Genomic DNA, 20,584 nt, shown 5'->3' with positions numbered 1-20,584 from the left:
AAAAACAATCTGGCAATGTTGCGGAGCTAGAAAAGGATAGCCCTATCTGCTTTGTCAATCTATTTATAGACTAGGATAGCAGCACCAATCAAATACTGCCATTATAACATGGATCTCACTATACTAGGTACCGTATCTACAATGGTCTATTACTGTACTACAAGTATTTATTGTCTAAATTCTGATGAAAAAATTCTAAACCTTATTGTTATTTTCTATTTGATAAAGCTTGGTTGAAAAAACATAGATCAAGAGCATTTTCACGTTTCTTGATATTTTTTAATAATTTGTGGCACAAAATTAATTCTCTAATTCAATTTGGAATGCAGAAAATTGTCTCCATTCTACCAATATTAATTAGGTTCAATGATCTGGAAAATAATAGAGAATTATTATTATATGATAAGTTACTGCGTATATCGTTTCTCAACACGGTCAAGTTCATGTTAATAATTATTATCATCTTCATTTTCACCAATTAAATATTTTGTGAATAATTACTGAAAATAATTAATATTAATCTTGTACTTTACAACAGTAGGCCTACTCACGGTTACAACAGCACATCCTCAGCGTATAAGGTATGGCTCAGTGCCACGAAACGCGTCCGTCAAACAAGAAAACCGCGAGTACTATTGTAAAAGTGCAAGATTAATAATAATATGAATTATGAATTATTTTCATAAATCATTACAAGATATTTACATCAACAGTTCAAGTAGGATGAAGACAGTAGAAGAAATTGAATATTATTGAACTATTCAACATAATGACAATAAACAAAATGGATTTATGATAAATTAATATAATCTTATAAATAGGTAATTGGTATTTAAAACTTACAATGCGATTAGTTTCATCATTTTCATCAACAAGTACGCTAAAGTATTGATCAGGATCTTTGCTTCCGTTACTGATAAGAGGCCATGTACTGACGTGTAATGTACTAAAAAAAACAATGGAAATCAATATTAGATGCCTGTGAAGAGATTCACTTAAAACTTTAACAACGGTTAAATGGAAAGCGATCATTCTATTTGAATTAAAAGGACTGTCAGTACATAGTGGATCAAACATCATATTAACAGAGTTTATAATTTGTAGGATATTAATAAATATGTTTTAATATGTTTAATATTGTTTAATATGTTTTAATATTGTATTAATATGTTTTTTGATGAAACATATTTGTAATGTTTATTCCTATTTCCACTCATTATTAGAATTACACTATAGTAACTGAGTTATAATTTTTCGAATTACCTCTATATTAAAATATTACACTATGCTTTATAGTATCAGAGTTTTTTGTATATAGTTTTCAAAATTTCCTGATGATAAATTATTTATAATTTTTTATGATAACTTACACTCATATTTAATAGATTATGATGTTTATTATGAAACGAACTTCTACAGTAATAGTATCTTATGTCACAAGGATGGGAAGGGGTCTTTTGCAGGCGAGAAAGATGCTTCTAGTCGAGGCGTTAGCCGAGACTAGGATTTCATTCAAGAAAACATTCATGTCCAAGTAACGTACACTATTTTTTGTCATAATAATCTAGAGAAGAATAATTGAGAAATAGAAAACATTACCTGCTTGAGCTGAAGATACTATAGTGAGGTCCACGTTATAATGACAGTATTTGATCAACTTTGGTTTTGCTATCCTTGTCTATCATTCGACAAAGCCGGTGGTACTATCCTTTTCTAGGTTCACAACGATGCCAATTATGTTTTTGACAGTGTAGAAATATAATTAATTAATGCAGAGAATGAGCATCGCTATTCTTCTATCTTTATCCACTGCCATTATAACGTGGACCTCACTATACATGCATTCTATAAACTAACTTAATTTACAAATTCCGAATCAGGAATTTTGTGGAAGTTGACAAAACTTCCACCTGGAGCGCTGAAGGTGGTTTTTTGTAGCAGTTTTGCTGTTACTATTTCGGAACTAGGAAACATACTCGACTGTAAAGAAAACATATGATTTCATTACAGTACAGTATGCTGTAATGATAATCATATGTTTATTTGTTCTGCAAACAGCTGTTTACCGGCTTGATTTCATGCATGAAAAACAGCTGAGATTGAATGACTATGACAAAAAATTTATTTCAGACTGTCAGTATTGGTTGATTGATGGTCTATACATTAAATCAAATTTCACAGTCTAGAATAGTTAAAAAACAATAAAAACTAATATTTTGAATAGAAAAACTCACCTCTTGTTCAGGATTTGGCAAGCCACTTCCGGTTTATGAAAGCGGCTTACATCGATTGGATAAGGATGACCTGTTGCGAAAAATGCTGGGCATGAATAGAAAGGTTTATACTCGTAGTTTTCTGAAAAAGGTAAGTCCTCCTGTTTGTCATGTCGGATCTCAACTTGGTAGCAAGCTGTGTGCAGGTTTTTGAAATCAACATCGATTGTCTGAAGGAAAAAACATATAGTGAAGCATTTAGAAACTCAAATTCAAATTTATGTATCCTTAATGATAATTACAAAGTTTAAAATTTTAAGTATAAACATCACTTAATATTTAGAGTAGGTATTATAATTAGTAATTATATAATATATAAGGAGGGTCCCTGCAAGGTAGAAAAACCTGTGCGCAGAGGCCGAGTGTTGAAGAGTTTTGAAGTTGTGCAGAAGAAGAAGATTTGATAAGCATGAAGATACAATATTAATGGGAATAGAAAAAGATAAGTGCTGAGCTCAGTTAATAAGAGACATGACAGTAGAGTTTAGATCGATGCGGATCCAATGTTCTATACGTTTTTTAACATGCCCAACCGGCCTGGATGTGATGAAATTTTGTGGAATACTATTAAAAATTCTATTACAATTATACATAAAATATTGTTTTCTGCAAATGGATAGATCAGTTCGAGGACATTCTACTCTTACGCTTCGGATATTGTATGGATTTGGGTGGGTGGTAAATGATTCTGAATTCTTATTTATGAATAGGATTAAGCTCTTGACATAAAGCTGTTTTAGAGTGAGAACGCTCATTTATTGGAAAAGCTCAGCACTGGGATACAGCCAAGGCTTACCCAAGGCAGCTCTAAGTAGTTTTTGGACAATAAACATTTTATTGAAATGACAGTTGAAAGCCCCACCCCAAATCAAGATGAAGTGAGAAAAATGAAGAACCCAAGACATAACCTATAAACTTGAGTGTTGATAGGAAATGACATTGGGTAATACGGCAAGGCAGAACATCCGAGAGGATCTCTGCCGATAAAAGCCATAAGAGTAAATAAATAAATAAATCTTATTATATTTTTATTATTCAATTTATTAATATTATAGAATTTATGAATGATACGTTTCAGCTTTTGGCATTTATCATTGATATGGTGTTTCCACCTTAAATGAGGATCCAATGTTATCCCTAGATACCTCACTTTCTGTACCCTTTCTAGAGCTGGACAGTTGCATTGTTGTGTTGTCAAACAACTGATATAATAATGTGGAAAAAGAAGCAATGAGAATACACTAAGAAATAAAATGACACAAAATACAATATAAGAATACGATTGAAAAACAAAAAGTCAGGCGTAAGCAACAAAGTAGTATGAGACCCTGGATATTTTCATCCAGGAAAAGAACCAAGCCAAACGATGTGTTTATCAGACGAGTCGGTAGGGCAGGAAACTATCAGATTGGCTAATTATCAGCTGATTTCTAAACGCCCAGCCTATCAGAGTTCTTCCTGTCCACTCGTCTAAAGAACGCTTCGTGTGGCTTGGCCCTAATTTGTAAAAATGTGTGCAGATTTGTGAAAGCATTTCTATAATGTTTATGATAATCATTTTGATAGGATTATGATGTTTTTATCATACCATAAATGATACGTTTATGAGTTATTTGTGATACGTTTAGGCTTTTGTGAACACACACAATAAATTCTTTTTTCTTTTTTCATTGCATAATGATTGTCTGAAGATAGAAACATGATAGAATGATTATGAAAAAAGCTATACAATGAGAAATATTGCAACTTGGTGGACAAATAAAATGCAAGCAATAGCCTATGATTATTTATGAAATAGAATTATAGTACCCTTTGAAATTAATAAAATAATAGAATAAGAAAACAAATTGTAACTACTAGTTTCGGTGTAGGTTATATAAAAAAATAATAACCTGACGATGGTGTGAACACCGAAACTAGTACCTAGTAATAATTTGTATTCTTATTTTATAAAAAAAGTAGCCCTGAATTCATACCTTTTAAGCCTATGATTAATATTTTCGTGTTATGCGGTAAAAGATGGACTACACTCCAATTATTAACAATAATGCTTATTATAAATTTAAACTCCGTTGTAGTTCTGACACTGTGTTACTTGTAAATATTTGAAAAAAACACTTACTTTTGTTGGAGTATTGAGAAATGAATTTCACTCCTGAAGAGGAGCTTCATCGGCCTGACACCAGGGGCGCTTGCTCTTATGGGTTAGACTGTGTGGTCAAAATGTGGGAAAAGTTGATCATTTAATAAGTTGGATTTGTCATAGTGGTTAGATTAGTAATAAGATACTTGTCATAACTTATTAAATGATCAACTTAACCTCAAATCAAATGTAATATTTTCCCACATTTTGGCCACACATTCCAACCCATAAGAGCAAGCGCCCCTGGTGTCAGGCTGATGAAGCTCCTCTTCAGGAGTGAAATGCATTCCTCAATACTCCAAGAAAAGTAAGTGTTTTTCAAATATTTACAAGTAACACAGTGTCAGAACTACAACAGAGTTATTATATAGGGTTTTGTCATGGAAAGCAACATCAAGCTTACTATAAATTTAAATTTGGGAAATCTATTCGTTGTGTAATTTAATTATTGCATTGTAAACGGTAATTAGATTGAAATTCCTTCATATTAGTTGAATTTTTAGATTCTTGGATAAGCTTTTGGCTTTAATATTCTTTGAATCCTTCATGAGAAAAGTTATCTAATGGAAAATAAACAGATTCACACTTTTCACTTCCAAAATCAGCCTTTATTACAAATTGTAAACTGATGAATAACATGCAGAAAATAATAATAATAGATTCAAAATTCAGAATAGACTTTTCCCTTCCAAAATCAACCTTAATTTCAATATTACCACTGTACTGTAAATTGATACTTATAAATTGTAAACTTATGTGCCTGCCGATTTGTGCCTCTACTGATAAATTTAATAAATAAGATAAATAGATAAGCATTAATAAAACTCACATCTGATGCTTCATCACAATTGAAGTTCAAATTATCACACTTTATCAAAAGTAGCCTTCGTCTCATTAGTTCAGCAAACTCGTTTCCTTCTCTGTAACATTCTGTTTTGTTTGTGTTGCTGCTGACTTTCAATATGACTTCAATTTGTCGTTTATGATAGACATGATCGTTGAAATGCTCCAATCTGAAATTGATTCTATCTTCTACCAATTTGAAACTAACTGTCAGACTGCCTGTAGTCGTGTTAGTCATCGTCAACTGTATGGCAGATCTTGAGTTGTTTCCACTGGAGCAGTTACAATCAAGTTCATTGCAATCTGAGAATTATCAAACAAAAAACGCTATTAATAAAATATTCTTTCGATAGATATTATCCAGAGTGTCCCATGAAAAGTGAAGCCGAAGACCATAGATTCTACATGGAATTTGGAACAAAAAATGTCCAGTAAAACTTTCTTATATCGACCTTAGTTTTCGAAATCTATCCTATAGATATTTTGATATTTTTTTCAACCTAGGCCTACCTAACGTAATTAAAACGTCAATAACTAGAAAACTATCAGTCAAATTATGATTGTAAGGATGTATATGGTTAGAAAGAGGATAAATTTCCAATCCGATTCATATAATTTCTTTATCTTTCCAATCATATCCTTAGAATTAGATTTCGACTGATAGTTTATTTCTAGTTATTGATTTTTCAATGGACGGGGTCCAGGACACTGGCGAAAGATTTTTTGAGGTTGACAATTATTATCGTTTTGAAAGATTGAGCAATTTCACAAATCTTGGTTCTATCATAAGAGACGACAATAATAATGAGACTGACATAAAAGCAAAACTAGCTGCCGCAAACAGATGCTATTATGCTCTGACCCAATATTTGAGATTCAAAACCCTGTCCATGAAAGTGAAAATACAAATATATTATGAAACAGTCATAAAGCCAATTGTTTTGTATGGAGTAGAGACATGGGTTTTGACAAAGAAGGATGAGGATCTATTAAATATTTGGGAGCGAACGATTTTGAGAAAGATATTTGGCCCTGTATATCTTAATGGTGAATGGCGAATACGATAAAATTACGAGCTGCGTGATCTGTACCAGAAATGTCAAATTGTTGACGAGATCAAACGTTTGAGTTGGTAAGAGGATGAGTAACTCAAGGATTGTAAAACAGGTCTTCAGGAACAACCCAGGAGGGAGAAGGCTGAGAGGACGTCCGAGAAAGCGATGGCTGGAGGATGTGGAGGACGACATTAGGAAGTTGGGTGTCAGGGGGTGGAGTGGTAAGGCTGCCGATAGAGACGAATTGAGAGGTTTTTTGAAGGAGGTCAAGGCTCTGAATGAGCTGTAGCGCCAAGGAGTAGTAGTAAGTAAGTAAGTAGACCTATTTCGAAAATATTGAAAAACCGATACATCTCGAAAACTAAGGTCGATATAAGAACCTTTTACTGGACATTTTTGTTGCAAATTTCATATAGAATTCATGGTCTTCGGCTGTTACACCTTTCGTGGGACACTCTGTATATAGCCTATAAATGAATGATTAAATTATTTTTTTAAAATCATTAAGAATAAACATCATGTAATATTTTATCATCTTATCTTTAAACCCGTGTTGATCTACGTTGTCTAGTAGATTTGGACATATTATTGAAGTGGAAATTGAATCAATTTTCACCTAAAATTTACTCGTATTCTACTCAAATTCAAATAATCTTTGCACTAAGCAAGCACTAGGCCTACATAATGACGACAATATCCAAGAATCGATTTCTACTAAAACAATTACTAAGGCTCAACTCACACTAACGCGACTCAGGTCTAGAAGAGACTCGACTCTAGTCGAGAGCATGTGTTTCCAAATGGTGACACTCGGACCAGTCGATTCTAGTCTCCGCGACTTGAAAACACCATGCTCTCGACTAGAGTCGAGTCTCTTCTCGACTTGAGTCGCGTAAGTGTGAGTTGAGCCTAACGGTACCACAATGTGCAACTTTTACCAAATTACTATAAGAGTATTCAGTGTTCATTTCAATAGCTTTTTATCAAAAGAAGAAAATAAGAAATGTCTCACCTGAATTTTGCTTGACAAGTTTTTTCAGGTACTGAAAATGATCAAAGATTCATTATTATTGAATAAAATATTGGTAGACTGAATAGTTGAATAAGCAAAAATTTTTTTAATAAAAAACCTGTTTGTTTCCTTAAAGATTGAAGTGGTGTTTCCTTAAAGATAGTGTTCATCAAATTAGCAATAATAATAGAACCGGAAGCAGAGAAAACTAAAATAAATATGGAGACAATAAACTAATAAAAATGATGACAATGCATCAATTGCATGTTTGTAAATTGGATTTTACTAGTAAGAATAATAATTGAAATTTGACATAAATTTGACATAAATTTGTCATACATTTTCATAATTTTCAATTTCTGCATCAATTGCATGTTTGTAAATTGGATTTTACTAGTAAGAATAATAATTGAAATTTGTCATACATTTTCATAGTTTTCAATTTCTATCTAATCTTATTTCTCATTGAACCCAAGTCCAAATAATAGTAAAAAATATGATATTGCAGCAGCAATTAGAATTATTGTCAATCGAAATTTAGGCCTACTGCTAACATTTTGAGCAGAATTGAAATTTGATAAAAATTTCACAGATATGCGCAGTTGTCATGTTTTATTTCTATTCCTGAAACATGATTTCTGCACATTGCATTTATCAGAGTGATCCAAGTGCAGTTGTGATAGCTAAAATAGACCTTGCAATTCATTTGTCATATCCATTTGCTTTCAATTTATCAGTTGAATATCATATTACAGTATCTATCCACATTTCATAAAGTGATTTCACTTCAAGCTTTTATTCTTTATTCGTTATTCATTTTTTACATACACTTTATATTATCAAAATGATTGGGAGAGAAATATAGGATTACACTGCCAGCATTCCGTATTGATAACGTCAATGATTTATTTTCAACCAATGCTGATTTGAAAAGAATCTTTGTAAATCACTATGTAATCTAAATAATTGGAGTTTTTCCTCCAATGTCATAATTGTATTTTGATTATAGTATTTTATACAATAAATAAATAAATAAATAGATAAATAATTAAATAAATAAATAAATACATAAGTAAATAAATAAATAGATAAATAAATAAATAAATAATTAAAAAAATAATAAATAAATAAATTAATTAATAAATCTCCTCTATTGTAAAAGTGAAGGAGTAAATTTTACTGCGCAATAAGAGACGATCCCCTTGATGAAGAGTTGTGCTATAAAGTGTGTGCTTTTTAAATAAATTTAGAATAAGACAGAAAATAACAATCAACACGAATATACAACAATAAAAAATTTATATGTAGGCTGCATATCAAATTGATGCGAATATATATATTGAATAATTATATTATATTTTGAATGCAGATAATATCAAGTTATTGAAAATAATAATTCAATATTTGAGAGAATTCTAAAATAGAGATCAACCAGTTGCTGATAAATTTAATTTTTATCAAACATAAATATTTGTTATCAAATTAAAATATTTGTCAATTCCCACAGTTTATGTTGAAATTTGATAATAACTTTATAACCGAAACATTGCGTGTCCATAAAATGATAAGTGAAGTGTACTAGTTGTTTCATAATAGTTATTTGTATATCTAGAGTGAAAAGTAGCCTACTGTTTTTTCTCCCTGAGGGAAAAGTTTGAGGGAAAAGTTACTCCCTGTGCGAGTTATCATAACAATATGCGTTATATCTATAATTATAAAGAGAGATCTCAATTTTTATTAGAGATCTAAACTACATAAAAATAATTTTTAATGATGAATCTAAGAATGAAGAGTTGGAGACAACTCTACAACTGATACTTTTCATCAATTCCATGCATTTTCATGTTTATTGATCTGAAAATATTACTGTAAAAAACATAAAGGAACAGAATAGGTACCAAAATAGTAAACAATAGAGATTCTCATGAATGAGTCAGCATTGCTTATGAATAATACAAATCATTAACCAACTCATTCAACCAAAGCTGTTAGTGTAAATTGAACCTCTTTACAATTTTACCGCGCTTTATCAATACTCTTTATCAGACATGGGCCCGGTTGCACAAAAGCTGGTTAAATGTTAACTGTGATTTTATCAAAAAGGCCTTCTCTGTTTGGTTCTCGTGAAATTAATCACGGTTGAAATTTAAGCTGCTTTTGTGCAACCGGGCCTTTTTCTTATTGAACAATTAAGGCTGTGCAAAGGCTAAAAATAAACTTTTTACTCCTGATATTTGTCTAAGTTTTTCGATTTGTGTATCATCAAGCTATCAAAATGAAGAAGTTTTCTCAGGAAAACATTTTTTTTATGATCATTACTTTTTGAGATACGTGCGCCTTAAGTTTAATTTTTGGGACAGAACATTTCAAATTCGGTAAGATATTTGGAGGATGGATTCTTCAAGGTATTGTTGATCTAGTAGAATAAAAATTTTCTGAAAATATCAATTTTTAAGATAGTTATTCAATTCAATAAAAATAACCAAAAATAACTTTTAGTTGAGTTATTTTTGGTAAATTAATAACTTTTTCAAAAATTGATATTTTCAGAAAATTTTTGTTTTACTAGATCAACAATACCATGTAGAATCCATCCTCTAAATCTCATGGATTTGAAATGTTCTGTCCCAAAAATTCAAACTTCAGGCACTCGTATCTGAAAAAGTAATCATCAGAAAAAAATTTTCCCCGAGAAAACTTTTTCATTTTGATAGCTTGATGATATACAAATCGAAAAACTTGGAAAAATATCACGAGTAGAACGTTTATTTTTAGCCTTTGCAAAGCCTTAATGATTGCGTGCTCAATCAAAACGGCTCAGTACAAAATTGAGAATGGATATTACAAAAATGTTGAATGTTTATTTTATGAAATAAATAAAAATCAGCACTCACATCATTGCACATTATTGTGGAAGGTATAAAGCACTCGGCTTGTTTCTTGTCAATAAGGCATTCTGACTCTTGGAGAGCTCCCAGCTGACAGCTGAGATGGAGCACAATCAACACCACGGTTAGATGAAAATGAGTCATATCTATAACATTGTTTACTTCAAGTAGTCATCCTATCCCAAACGCTACTCAGACTCCGGCGCGTCTGCCGATCTGTTATGTTCGCCACTCAAAATTCCTGGAACAATGGTTTCAAGGTTAATCTTTCTGAGAGAGAGAAAACGAGATAGCGCGAATGAGAAATATACCAACGAGATGGTGTGTGTCAGAGAGAGAGAGAGAGAGTGAGTGTCAGGGTATGAGGAGAGAGAATGGGCGAAAGAGAGTGTGAGTTGCAAGACTTGCAGCTGACTCAGGGTGTGAGAGAGAGGATGGATGAAGGAGAGCTAGAGAGAGAGAGGAGCAGAGTGATAGAGAGAGAAGCGATTTAATTGGTTTTATTGCGCACTTTATAAGATACAAACGGACAGTGGGCGAAGTATAGGAATTTGGAGTCGCTTTTCCACTTGACCTACAGAATTTGGAAAAACGTTTTCACAATGCAAAAATGACAAAATTGAAATAATGAATTTTATCATGTCTGTATGTAATAAATTATAAAGAGCGTATTTAATTTTTATATTTCAATCCTTTTCAACACTACTAATTATGTGTTGGGAGTTTGGTAACTTATGAACGAATATTATGATCTAGAATTATGATAGAGAAAAAATCAAATAAATACCTTTATAATAAACAATATTCTTCATCATAAATAACAGACCCTATCAATCTAATATTTCGTTAAGGAATTATTATTTAGTATGTTCAACTTTTTTATATATTTTTATTTTTATGTAATTTTTTATTTTTCTTAAAATTGAAATCTTCTATTACAACAATCAACACACTGTCTTAAAAAATAAATAAATTACAATAGTTGGAAAAACTATTGAGTCGCCAAAAAATATCGGCTATTGAAAACTTCAAAGTATATTTATTATAATAGATACTGATAGCAATTAGAGAGAATTGTAATGAAATAATTCATTTTAGTTATAATGTAGATTCAATATTGTTAAAGATTGCAAGTGGGAAATTGATATCGGCTTCCAAAGTGGAATAAAACTTCAAATTTCACAGAATAAATTAATAAAGGGAAATTTATTACAAGGTCGAGTAAATGAAATATATTATTTGTGAGAATTTACAAAGATTATATTGAATAATGAAACAAAGTTGAGTAGAAAAGTTAGTTTGACTTTCTAAATTTAGATTTCTCCGTACTGTTTTTGGCACCATAAATCTTGATATAACACAAGATAAAACATTGTTATAACTTATGGATGTTGAAAAACAATTATTATTTAAACCACGCTTTCTCAAATTAGATATATATTATGTGTTCTCATTACCTATTCTTACTGGAGACATTTCCTTGTATCAATATTCGAATGATATCGTCAACTTTGTTTTGCAATAGGGAGCAGAAGAATAGGTCGAATTTTGTATGATTTAAAAGTAATTATTCAATTTATAAATATGTTTTGTTTCATCATTGATTATCACACATTTAGGCCTACAAACAGTCCAATAATAGAAGTCAGATAAAAATTAAAAGTCAGATAAAGATGTCAGTATCCAAGTCTTTATTGTATGTGTGAAATCAGTCATAAATAATTGAGTTTGAAACACAATAAACGTTATCAAGAACCTTTTTTTAAGTAATTAAGTTTGCCTAATTGTTCTGTAATTAGGTAAGGTTGTTAATTTCAGATTTTTGAGTTTATGAAAAATATCATCTGGAAAAATGGGTGCAAAGTTTATAAAATAACATCATAGTACCCTTTTTTGAAAAGTTATTAATATAAAATAACAGATTAAAAACACAAATTAAACCAACTAGTTTCGATGTATCACATCATCTTCAGGTTTTGAATTTAATAAAATAAATTTCAAATAAAAGTTCTACTAACAGTTATGTTATTTTAAATACAAAATAAGAGTGCAGTTTTCTTCTTGAGCTGGAATAGATCAATTCAAGTCCAATGCATTCAATTTAAGATAGGCTACATTTTTTTATCACAATTACACCCGCACATCGCATTGTTAAGCATCGATTTGAAGACTTTGGCAAAGGTCTGAAGATATACGGTAGGCTACTTGATCAATATTAGTATTGGAGATACCATAGTTGAAAATGTCACAGAGGCAAATTTGTTGGTTATTGATAGAAACCTTTCGTGGGATGCACATATTGCAAAACTGACAAGCCTTGTAAGTACTAATTTGTATAAACATAGTAAAATATGTACCCCTTGAAACAGGAAGGGTCCTGTATTTTGCACAAATTTATTTACACATTTCTTAGGACATAGAAATTTGGGGAGCTATCTTTGCAGAACTTCAATAAAATATTTATTCTGCAGAAAAGGACGGTACATTACCTAGCAGAATTAGTCTTCAGCCACACCTGCCGAGATTCGTTCAAAAATCTACGGTATCCATTCTGACTGGTCCATGCAATGTAGGTACCGTACCTAGCTAGAATACTGTATTCTAGGTATCTTGGTTCCATACATTTTCATGAGTACCTATAAAGTGATTATGTTTGTGGAAAAAAATATCAGCAATTTTACGAATAACTCAGATGTTCACAATCATAATATAGGTACTAGACATAGGAAGAATATAAGAGTGTTCAGTCTCATAGACTTTGTCTTTATGAAAAAAAAAACAGTTATATTGGTGCAAAATTTTTGAATAGACTGCCAACTTATTTAAATTATAGGTCAGCTACATTTAAATCAGATCTATACCATTTTTTGATTAATAAGACTTACTATAGTATATAGAAGAATATTTCAATTATGACAATAATTGAATCGGCCTGAGGAGAAAGGGAACATGTCAAAATTTTCAATTTTTTTATGGTTGAAATGAGTTGTTTACTGTGGGATACATCGATTGGAATTGAAAGGGAACATGTCAGCACTCTCTTTATTCGAGAAACAGATATCGTATTTTTGCTGTGCTGGAGTGAAAGGGAACTAGTCATGACACACATGTTTCTTTTCAACGCCGAACATTCATCATGAGTAAAAGGAATTTAATAAAAACTCAATTTTAAGGGTTGAATCTTATGTAAGTGCTTATACTGGATTAAAAATTGTTGTCTTAAAAGAGTTTGCACCCTAATGACAAAAAACAATCTTGAAATGATCAATACTTCTATCTGTATTCATTTTTTTCTCTCTCCCCTGAAAAATTCTGATTTTTGACATGTTCCCTTTCTCTTCAAACCGATTCAATTATTGTAATTTATATGAATGTTTTTATTCTCGTCTTTTTAGATCAATGATTTAAATGTCAAGTTCTAAAAGTAAATTCTTATAGTAATTCTCAGATTAAGGTGAAATGAAAAGATGTTGCCAATTCCTCAAAATTCACAATATTCATTTTGTGGAATTGACAACATCTTTTTATTTCACCTTAATATGGAGAAATTCTACAACATCTCTGTGCAAAGTATTAATTCTAAGATTGATATAATGTTATAACTGTAATGATTGTAATGACTGTTCCAACTTGACGTTGTTCAACTGTATGGATGAATCCGTATTGTTGTTGAACTAAATAAATATTCTATTCTATCAAAAACTAAAATGCGCAGTATTTAAAAATTTCTGGTTCACCGAGAATTTTACTGGTTTTTGTGGAATTGTTAAACAGTACTCATAGATGACTATATAAGTTGAAATTTTATAGATATTAAGAAAGGTGACAATTATTATCATTCTGTGCGATATAACTGGTTTTGACGGAAATATCGGAAGACTGGCCAAATAAATTCCAAAGTTTTTGGGACACTGTAGAAATAATAAAGCTGCGTTTACACCAAAGTTATCAACAAAATATTAATAACTTAATCCTTATAGATTCTATGAGATTGAACATAACTTATCATACACATGATGAACATAAGTGTTTGTCAAGTTCCATTCAATCTAATAGAAGTTAAATCTAAAGCTGCGTTTACACCGGAGTTAATAACACGAGTCATTAACTTGACTGAATCGTCAAAAATTTCTCCGAACAAAAGTTAATAACTCGTGTTTTTTATTAATAACTTTTTATTAATAACTCATGTTATCAACTCCGGTGTAAGCGCAGCTCAACATGATGTTATTAGCTTTTGTAATTAACATCAGTTTGATAACAAAAATGTTGAAAACTTGTGTTATCAACTCCGGTGTAAACGCAGCTTTAGTTAATCTAATAGGATTAAGTTATTAACATTTTGTTTATAACTTTGGTGTAAACCCAGCTTAAGGTTTAGAAAGACGAATTTTTCACAAATTTTGCTCTCCAATACTCAATAATTATAAAATTCACAAAAATCAGATTATATATTTCGAAATTAACTACCGAAGCCGTTTTTTGTGTCTAGTGCTAGTATTATCATAAAAAATTGAATAGTAATTATCCTAACAATATGAATTCAGGGCAACTTATATTTATTTATAAAATAGATACTGGAACTAGTATCACTGAAACTATATTATACTTTGGATCACTGAAACTAGTAATTATAATTTGTATTTTTAATATATTATTTTATTGATTTAAAAAAGGGTACTATAATTATATGTTATAAATATCCTTACTGTATTTGGTCTCTAATAAACATTTAGGCCTACTTATAATAGGGGAAAACACGTTTAAACACGAGCACTTGAAGGTTATAGAGTGATCAGAGTTCACTAGGCAAGAATGATTTTTAATTTCAAATATTACTGAAATGACCGAAAACACCAGTACAGTACTTACATGTTTACATGAACTGTCCAAGATTGATGAAATAACACTGAAATTAAAAAAACTCGGATCTTAAAATCCTTATTATAATAACACTGGACACAAAGCAGACACAGTAGTTACTGTACGGTACGTTATACACAAGCAGTCAACACGACGAACGTTGAGAATTGAATAATACGCTGAGTAATCAGTAGTGCGCTGATTCCATCATTAATAACTAATGAGCTCAGTTAGCTTCGTGAGATTCACTTTCAACTGTCAGCATTGTTTGAATTAGTCGCACTGACGTCATTGGCTAGGAATGCTGACAGTGAATATCATAATAGTGACTTGGTGTGAATTTTTAACTGGCTCTCTTATCAAAATGCTATCACTCTGTACTCTGATTTTCGTCTTTTTTTGTTGAGGATAATGGAGGGAGTTGTTTGTCTCCCATTTTTGACTATATCACACTTGATAATGGTATTTTGGCCAAAACATATCCTGTCTGAAAAAAAAAATTAAAAAGGGTAGCCTACTATATATAGCATCACTCCCCATTTATAACATATATATGCTCTTTTTGTGTAGTTGATATTGTGGTAATTTGACAATTTTTTAGTCTTCTTTTTTAATATATATGCTCCCCATTCAATAATACTGACAACTGAAGTGAATGTCTCTGTGGTAAGTTGAGGGCGTTTTATATGTAGATAATTTTTTCTAGAAAATTTTATCACAGATAAGAGGAAAGAAATAGCTACTTTGTTTCTGATTATATTATATTTTTGCGGTTTACTTCAATCTAACTAGCACCATGTGCTATCATTCATGCGCTTATTTGGCGATAAAACATATTCATCTATTTAGTTTAACAGTGAGTTTTCCTCAAAATTTAATTAAAAACGTAAATTAACAGACTGAGAACTATCAAGAAGAAAAATTTTACCGAGCAATTTTTCATACTTTTAAGACAAAATACCGGGGCACCGAGGTTTGCTCGTTATTTTCATTTATTGATAAACAGGACACAATTCTTTAAAATAATCGTGTTTATATTTTACAGCTGGCTATACGTCATCTTATGAATTTCGGGGATGGATTTTTTGATTTTCCACAGACGCACTTTTTTATCATCCACAGACGACGAAAGTCTCAGCTGTTTTTTCAAGGATGAATTATCCTTTTAATGTCGTTCAGCGAGTTTTCCCAGGGATGAGACCTAGTGCAATCGAATTCTTATAACATAAACCTACTATGTGCCAAATTTCGTGAGAATCGTTAGAGCCGTTTTCGAGATCCGGTGAAATACAAACATATAAACATCTAAACATAATTTTCTCGATTAATAGTATAGGATAATGGCAATAAATTATTTTCGAAGAAACGAGTTCTTAAGACTGCGCAGTGCGCACTTTTTCGCGCATACTGCTGGTACACACAAATGCGAAATTAATTCCGTTGCATGTAAATCTAATGCTGAAACAAATTTCGCATTATTTTAGAGTGTTCTGAGAATTGTGTTTTGTAAAAAAATGTTGAAAAGAAATTATTAATTTCTTCTTGCGTAATATTTATAAATAAATTATAATTCCACTTGATGAAAACATCGAATGAATTGTGCCACAGCCTACTATAGATAGAACTTACTTTACTTTATCTAAAGTAAGCCATGATTGTGCAATTAATAATATCAGTATAATTATTTTTATTCATTAATTCTTGATGAAAGTGCCAGTTTTTGGAGAAACCCATATGCATTTTCCTCAAGTTATCAACTCGTAATTGTGAAATTATTCTTTTTGCGTTCATTCATTTGTTTTGATTATAATAATTTATTTTCTCATATTTCCCATTGTGACCTATAAAGCCCATACACTATCTCACTACTCATCTGTATTACGTTGGTTGTAATCGAGTATGTATATTCGCGCTGATTATATTAGTAATGTAGGAAAAACCTTTAGAGTATCACCTATTGATTCTAATTAATGTACAGCCTTACCAGTACCGTAATTCATTGAATTTGGGAATGAAAATGAACATTTACTATATTGGATTACCAAATTATTAATTGTCACAGTTCTTATAGGCCTACTTCAACCTACATGGGGTGGGGTGACTGGTAGACATCTGCAGTGGATGCGATCCTATATTTCCAATAGAACGCAATATGTGACAGTGAGAAGAAGGATAAATGATAGATTTGAAGTCTTCAAATCGGAACTAAGAAGGGTGTGACTCAAGGTGTTCCTCAAGGGTCTATTTTAGGCCCTATCCTCTTCATCATTTACTTGAAGGATCTTCCTTTAGTTTTGTTATCGCGAAACTCACATGTGCAGCTGTGTATATATGCTGACGATACCACACTGAATGTGGCTGGTGATTCAGAGAAGAGCTTGAGGAGCGCGCTAATATAGCTCTGCTTCAGATTGTCGAATTCTTCAATGATCATTGTCTAAGATTGAATGCAACTAAATGTGAGGCCATAAAGTTCTCAGTTGGAATTCGCGAGACTGATTTCGCAGTTGATGGTCAATTGATTCAGGAAACCTCAAAGTCAAAGTTCCTGGGATTGACAATAGACCAACGATTGTCTTGGAATTTCCACGTGGATGGTGTATTGAAGAAGATGAACTCTGGCATGTTGTCCAATTATTGCAGCCAGGCAACACTGAGAACCATCTACTTCGCCAACATTCATTCTCACCTGTATTTTGGAATAGTTCTCTATGGAGGAACATCTCTTGGAAACTTGAACAAATTATTTATATTACACATAAAAGCAGTTAGAATAATCTTGAGGTTAGGTTTCAGACAATCTGTAGGAGAGAAATTTAAAAGCCTCAACATCTTGACCGTTTATGGACTCTATATTATAATGGAATGTATTCTGACTCTAAAATTTAAAAATGAAGGATATGTCGTCAATCATCAATATCATACCCACTCAAGAAGAACGTATGCACTTCAACAACATAGGAGGCAACTCTTTGAAAAACGCCCATCCTACATGGGAGCTAAGTTTTTCAATCGGTTGCCAATCAATATCAGAGAGAATGATGGTGCAGATTTTGAAAAATAATTGAAGAAATATTTAATTTCAATCAGTCCATATTGTATACAAGACTTCCTAAACTGATTATTGTGAATTATTATTTATATTGTAAGACTATTTATATTGTATGAATGCAATGATAAATAAAGAACTATTTGATTTGATTACAGTATTTTTCATACTTTAAAAATGGTAATTTTATCTTAAAACCCTATGAGACATGTTCCACTTGTAAGTAAATCAACTGCTTGGCATACAAAACTGTTCTGATCTGTTCATCTTACCTTCTTGTCGGAATATTAGAATTGATGTATTAACCACCACTTACTTGTCTACTGAAAAAATCTGGTGTGGCGCACTCACACAACTTTCCTTGCCATTATGAAAATTGATCACCTGACGCTAGTGTTCACGCGCATCTCAAGTCTACTATTCAAAGATCTGAGCCAGCTGGTGACAGGACAATAACGCTGGAGACACACCAGGTCTGCAATCTCTTCATAGTGAATGATTAAATAGAATCAACAGTTACCAACAGTTTGCAATAATTGAATAATCACATTTTCTCGAATTTCAAGCTTATTTTCAATTTCAGGTGAATTGTTACTGAACATTAATTGTAGAGATTCTCATGCTCGATCTTTTCTACTAAATTTGCACGGACCATAGTGGATGCACGTTTGCGTAAGTGTACATGCGTGCAGTTGAAAGACAAAATCTGGAAAGAGCCATAGATACACATTCACACTGGTCGCAAGTCCAAGCAAGCGTACGCACTTGCGATTTAGTGTGAGCAGCGACAGACAAGTCACAGTGTGTTTCTATGGTTCCTTCTAGTTTATGTTTCTCATCTGCACGCATAGTTGTTACACGTGCACTTGCACAATGTATATTATCTTAAGTATAGGCTTTAGTAGCCTACCCTACCCAATATGTAAATGAATTTTCTTGTCGAAATACGTGAACAGGTCATAATCCTTGTGGGTAACGGTTTTTAGTACCGTATTATTCATAGTACTATGCTAGGCTATCACAACCGGCTAGGCTATCATTGGCGTTCTTTAATACGGAAAAATCTTGTTGAATAGTTTTCATACAGTGGCACAGTCCCAGAATCCTCAAGTAGTTTTCATAAATGAATTTCATGTGATTGAGGTATTTCTGTGGAAGTAGTAAAGATGATACTATTCAAAAATCAAATCAAAACTTTATTCACAATTTAAACAATAATTGGGGTCCTGCCAAGTTACAGAAAAACAAGTTACAGAAGTTAAATAAGCTTGGACAAAATAAATATGACACTTCAAAGATTTCAAGCAAAGATGGAAGAAAACAAGTACAAATTGCAAAAAGAAAATAAATATTCATCAGTTTTGGCTAGAGAATTAATAAAAGAGTTTTTTAATATTGCTGTAGGCTACTGTTATAGTGATATTCACTTTAATAAACTGTCAGCATATTGGTTTGATGGGAAACATTTATGTTGTGAAGAGAAATGCTGAATTGAATCTCGCAACTATATTATGGAAGAGAGGTTGAATTACATATTTATGTTGACTAATGATCACACTATACTTACAATGAATAAATTTCGTATCCTCTCCTCTAATTGCTTTTCCCTAATTCCTCTCTTCCTCCTCTTTAAAATCAAATCTTTCTTCCTCTTATTTGTCTAACAATAATATAACATGAATTTTAGAATACACCAATCCAATCTTCAGTATCTATGAATTGAAATATTGTACTGATACATAACTCGGCTGTACCAAGTAAATCGTCAATTTGCAATTGGAATTTGGAATTGTCAATTTGGAAAGTGATTACCTCAAGCTCTTTTATTCAGTTAATGAAGACAGCATTTTCAATTGGAAATATTTTCTACACCAAGAAGCTAAACAGCCAAGCCTCAAGCATGGGAATGAGAGAGATGCATGGCTAACGAAGCCTGACAGATTTGATTTTAAGAAATATTAAATAACACATATTGTAACTAGCATTAATCATGAAGTAGAAGTCCAGTAGTTACCAAGATGAAATATCACTGCAGCTCAGTTGAATTGAACTATATGTTTTATTATAATTAACGTTTGTAATCGGTCTATATTCCTTTATAGGTAAAAGGTGACTTGAATATGAATTTGGCTCTATTATTATTTCCATTCCAATTATTAAATACGGTACATTCTTTTAGAAAAATGTGTTCTCTATAGCAGACTTAATGGGGTGGACAATTTATTTAGTACTTTGGATCTTAGTATAATGACAATAAATTAAGAAAAATAAATATTTTCAATTCACGAGTAGACCATACTACACCATAGCGGAACTTATTTTTGACGAACATACAAATTAACATCAGAGGGTTTTCATCGATTCAGTAGGTAGCCTACTGTAAATTGACAGCCCTAATATACCTTCACATTGAAATTGGAGCCAAAATTGAGGTAATTCTATTTCGAAATTTTATAGC

At 31.6% G+C, this 20,584-nt stretch overlaps 1 protein-coding gene across 3 annotated transcripts in view; it reads right to left on the bottom strand.

Moving 5' to 3' along the window:
- Positions 1-16,495, bottom strand: part of LOC120351372 — a 29,560-nt gene extending 13,065 nt beyond the window's left edge. The window contains exons 1-8 of one of the 3 annotated variants that reach the window (XM_039428385.1): positions 16,313-16,495; positions 15,087-15,564; positions 12,704-12,850; positions 10,221-10,455; positions 7,327-7,357; positions 5,246-5,562; positions 2,235-2,443; positions 844-946 (exon numbers count right to left, since the gene is read on the bottom strand). In XM_039428385.1, coding sequence (XP_039284319.1) covers positions 844-946; positions 2,235-2,443; positions 5,246-5,562; positions 7,327-7,357; positions 10,221-10,358 — 798 coding nt within the window. In that variant the 5' untranslated portion in view covers positions 10,359-10,455; positions 12,704-12,850; positions 15,087-15,564; positions 16,313-16,495. Of the gene's footprint in view, positions 1-843; positions 947-2,234; positions 2,444-5,245; positions 5,563-7,326; positions 7,358-10,220; positions 10,456-12,703; positions 12,851-15,086; positions 15,565-16,312 lie in introns of those variants that run through there. The other 2 variants (XM_039428379.1, XM_039428392.1) reach the window with 2 other exon arrangements.
- Positions 16,496-20,584: the final 4,089 nt, after the last annotated feature.

Source organism: Nilaparvata lugens, chromosome 1, assembly GCF_014356525.2.
Source record: "Nilaparvata lugens isolate BPH chromosome 1, ASM1435652v1, whole genome shotgun sequence".
Classification (NCBI taxonomy): Eukaryota; Metazoa; Arthropoda; class Insecta; order Hemiptera; family Delphacidae; genus Nilaparvata; species Nilaparvata lugens.
Note: the sequence above shows the minus strand (reverse complement) of the source record. Positions and strands in the feature narration are given on the sequence as shown.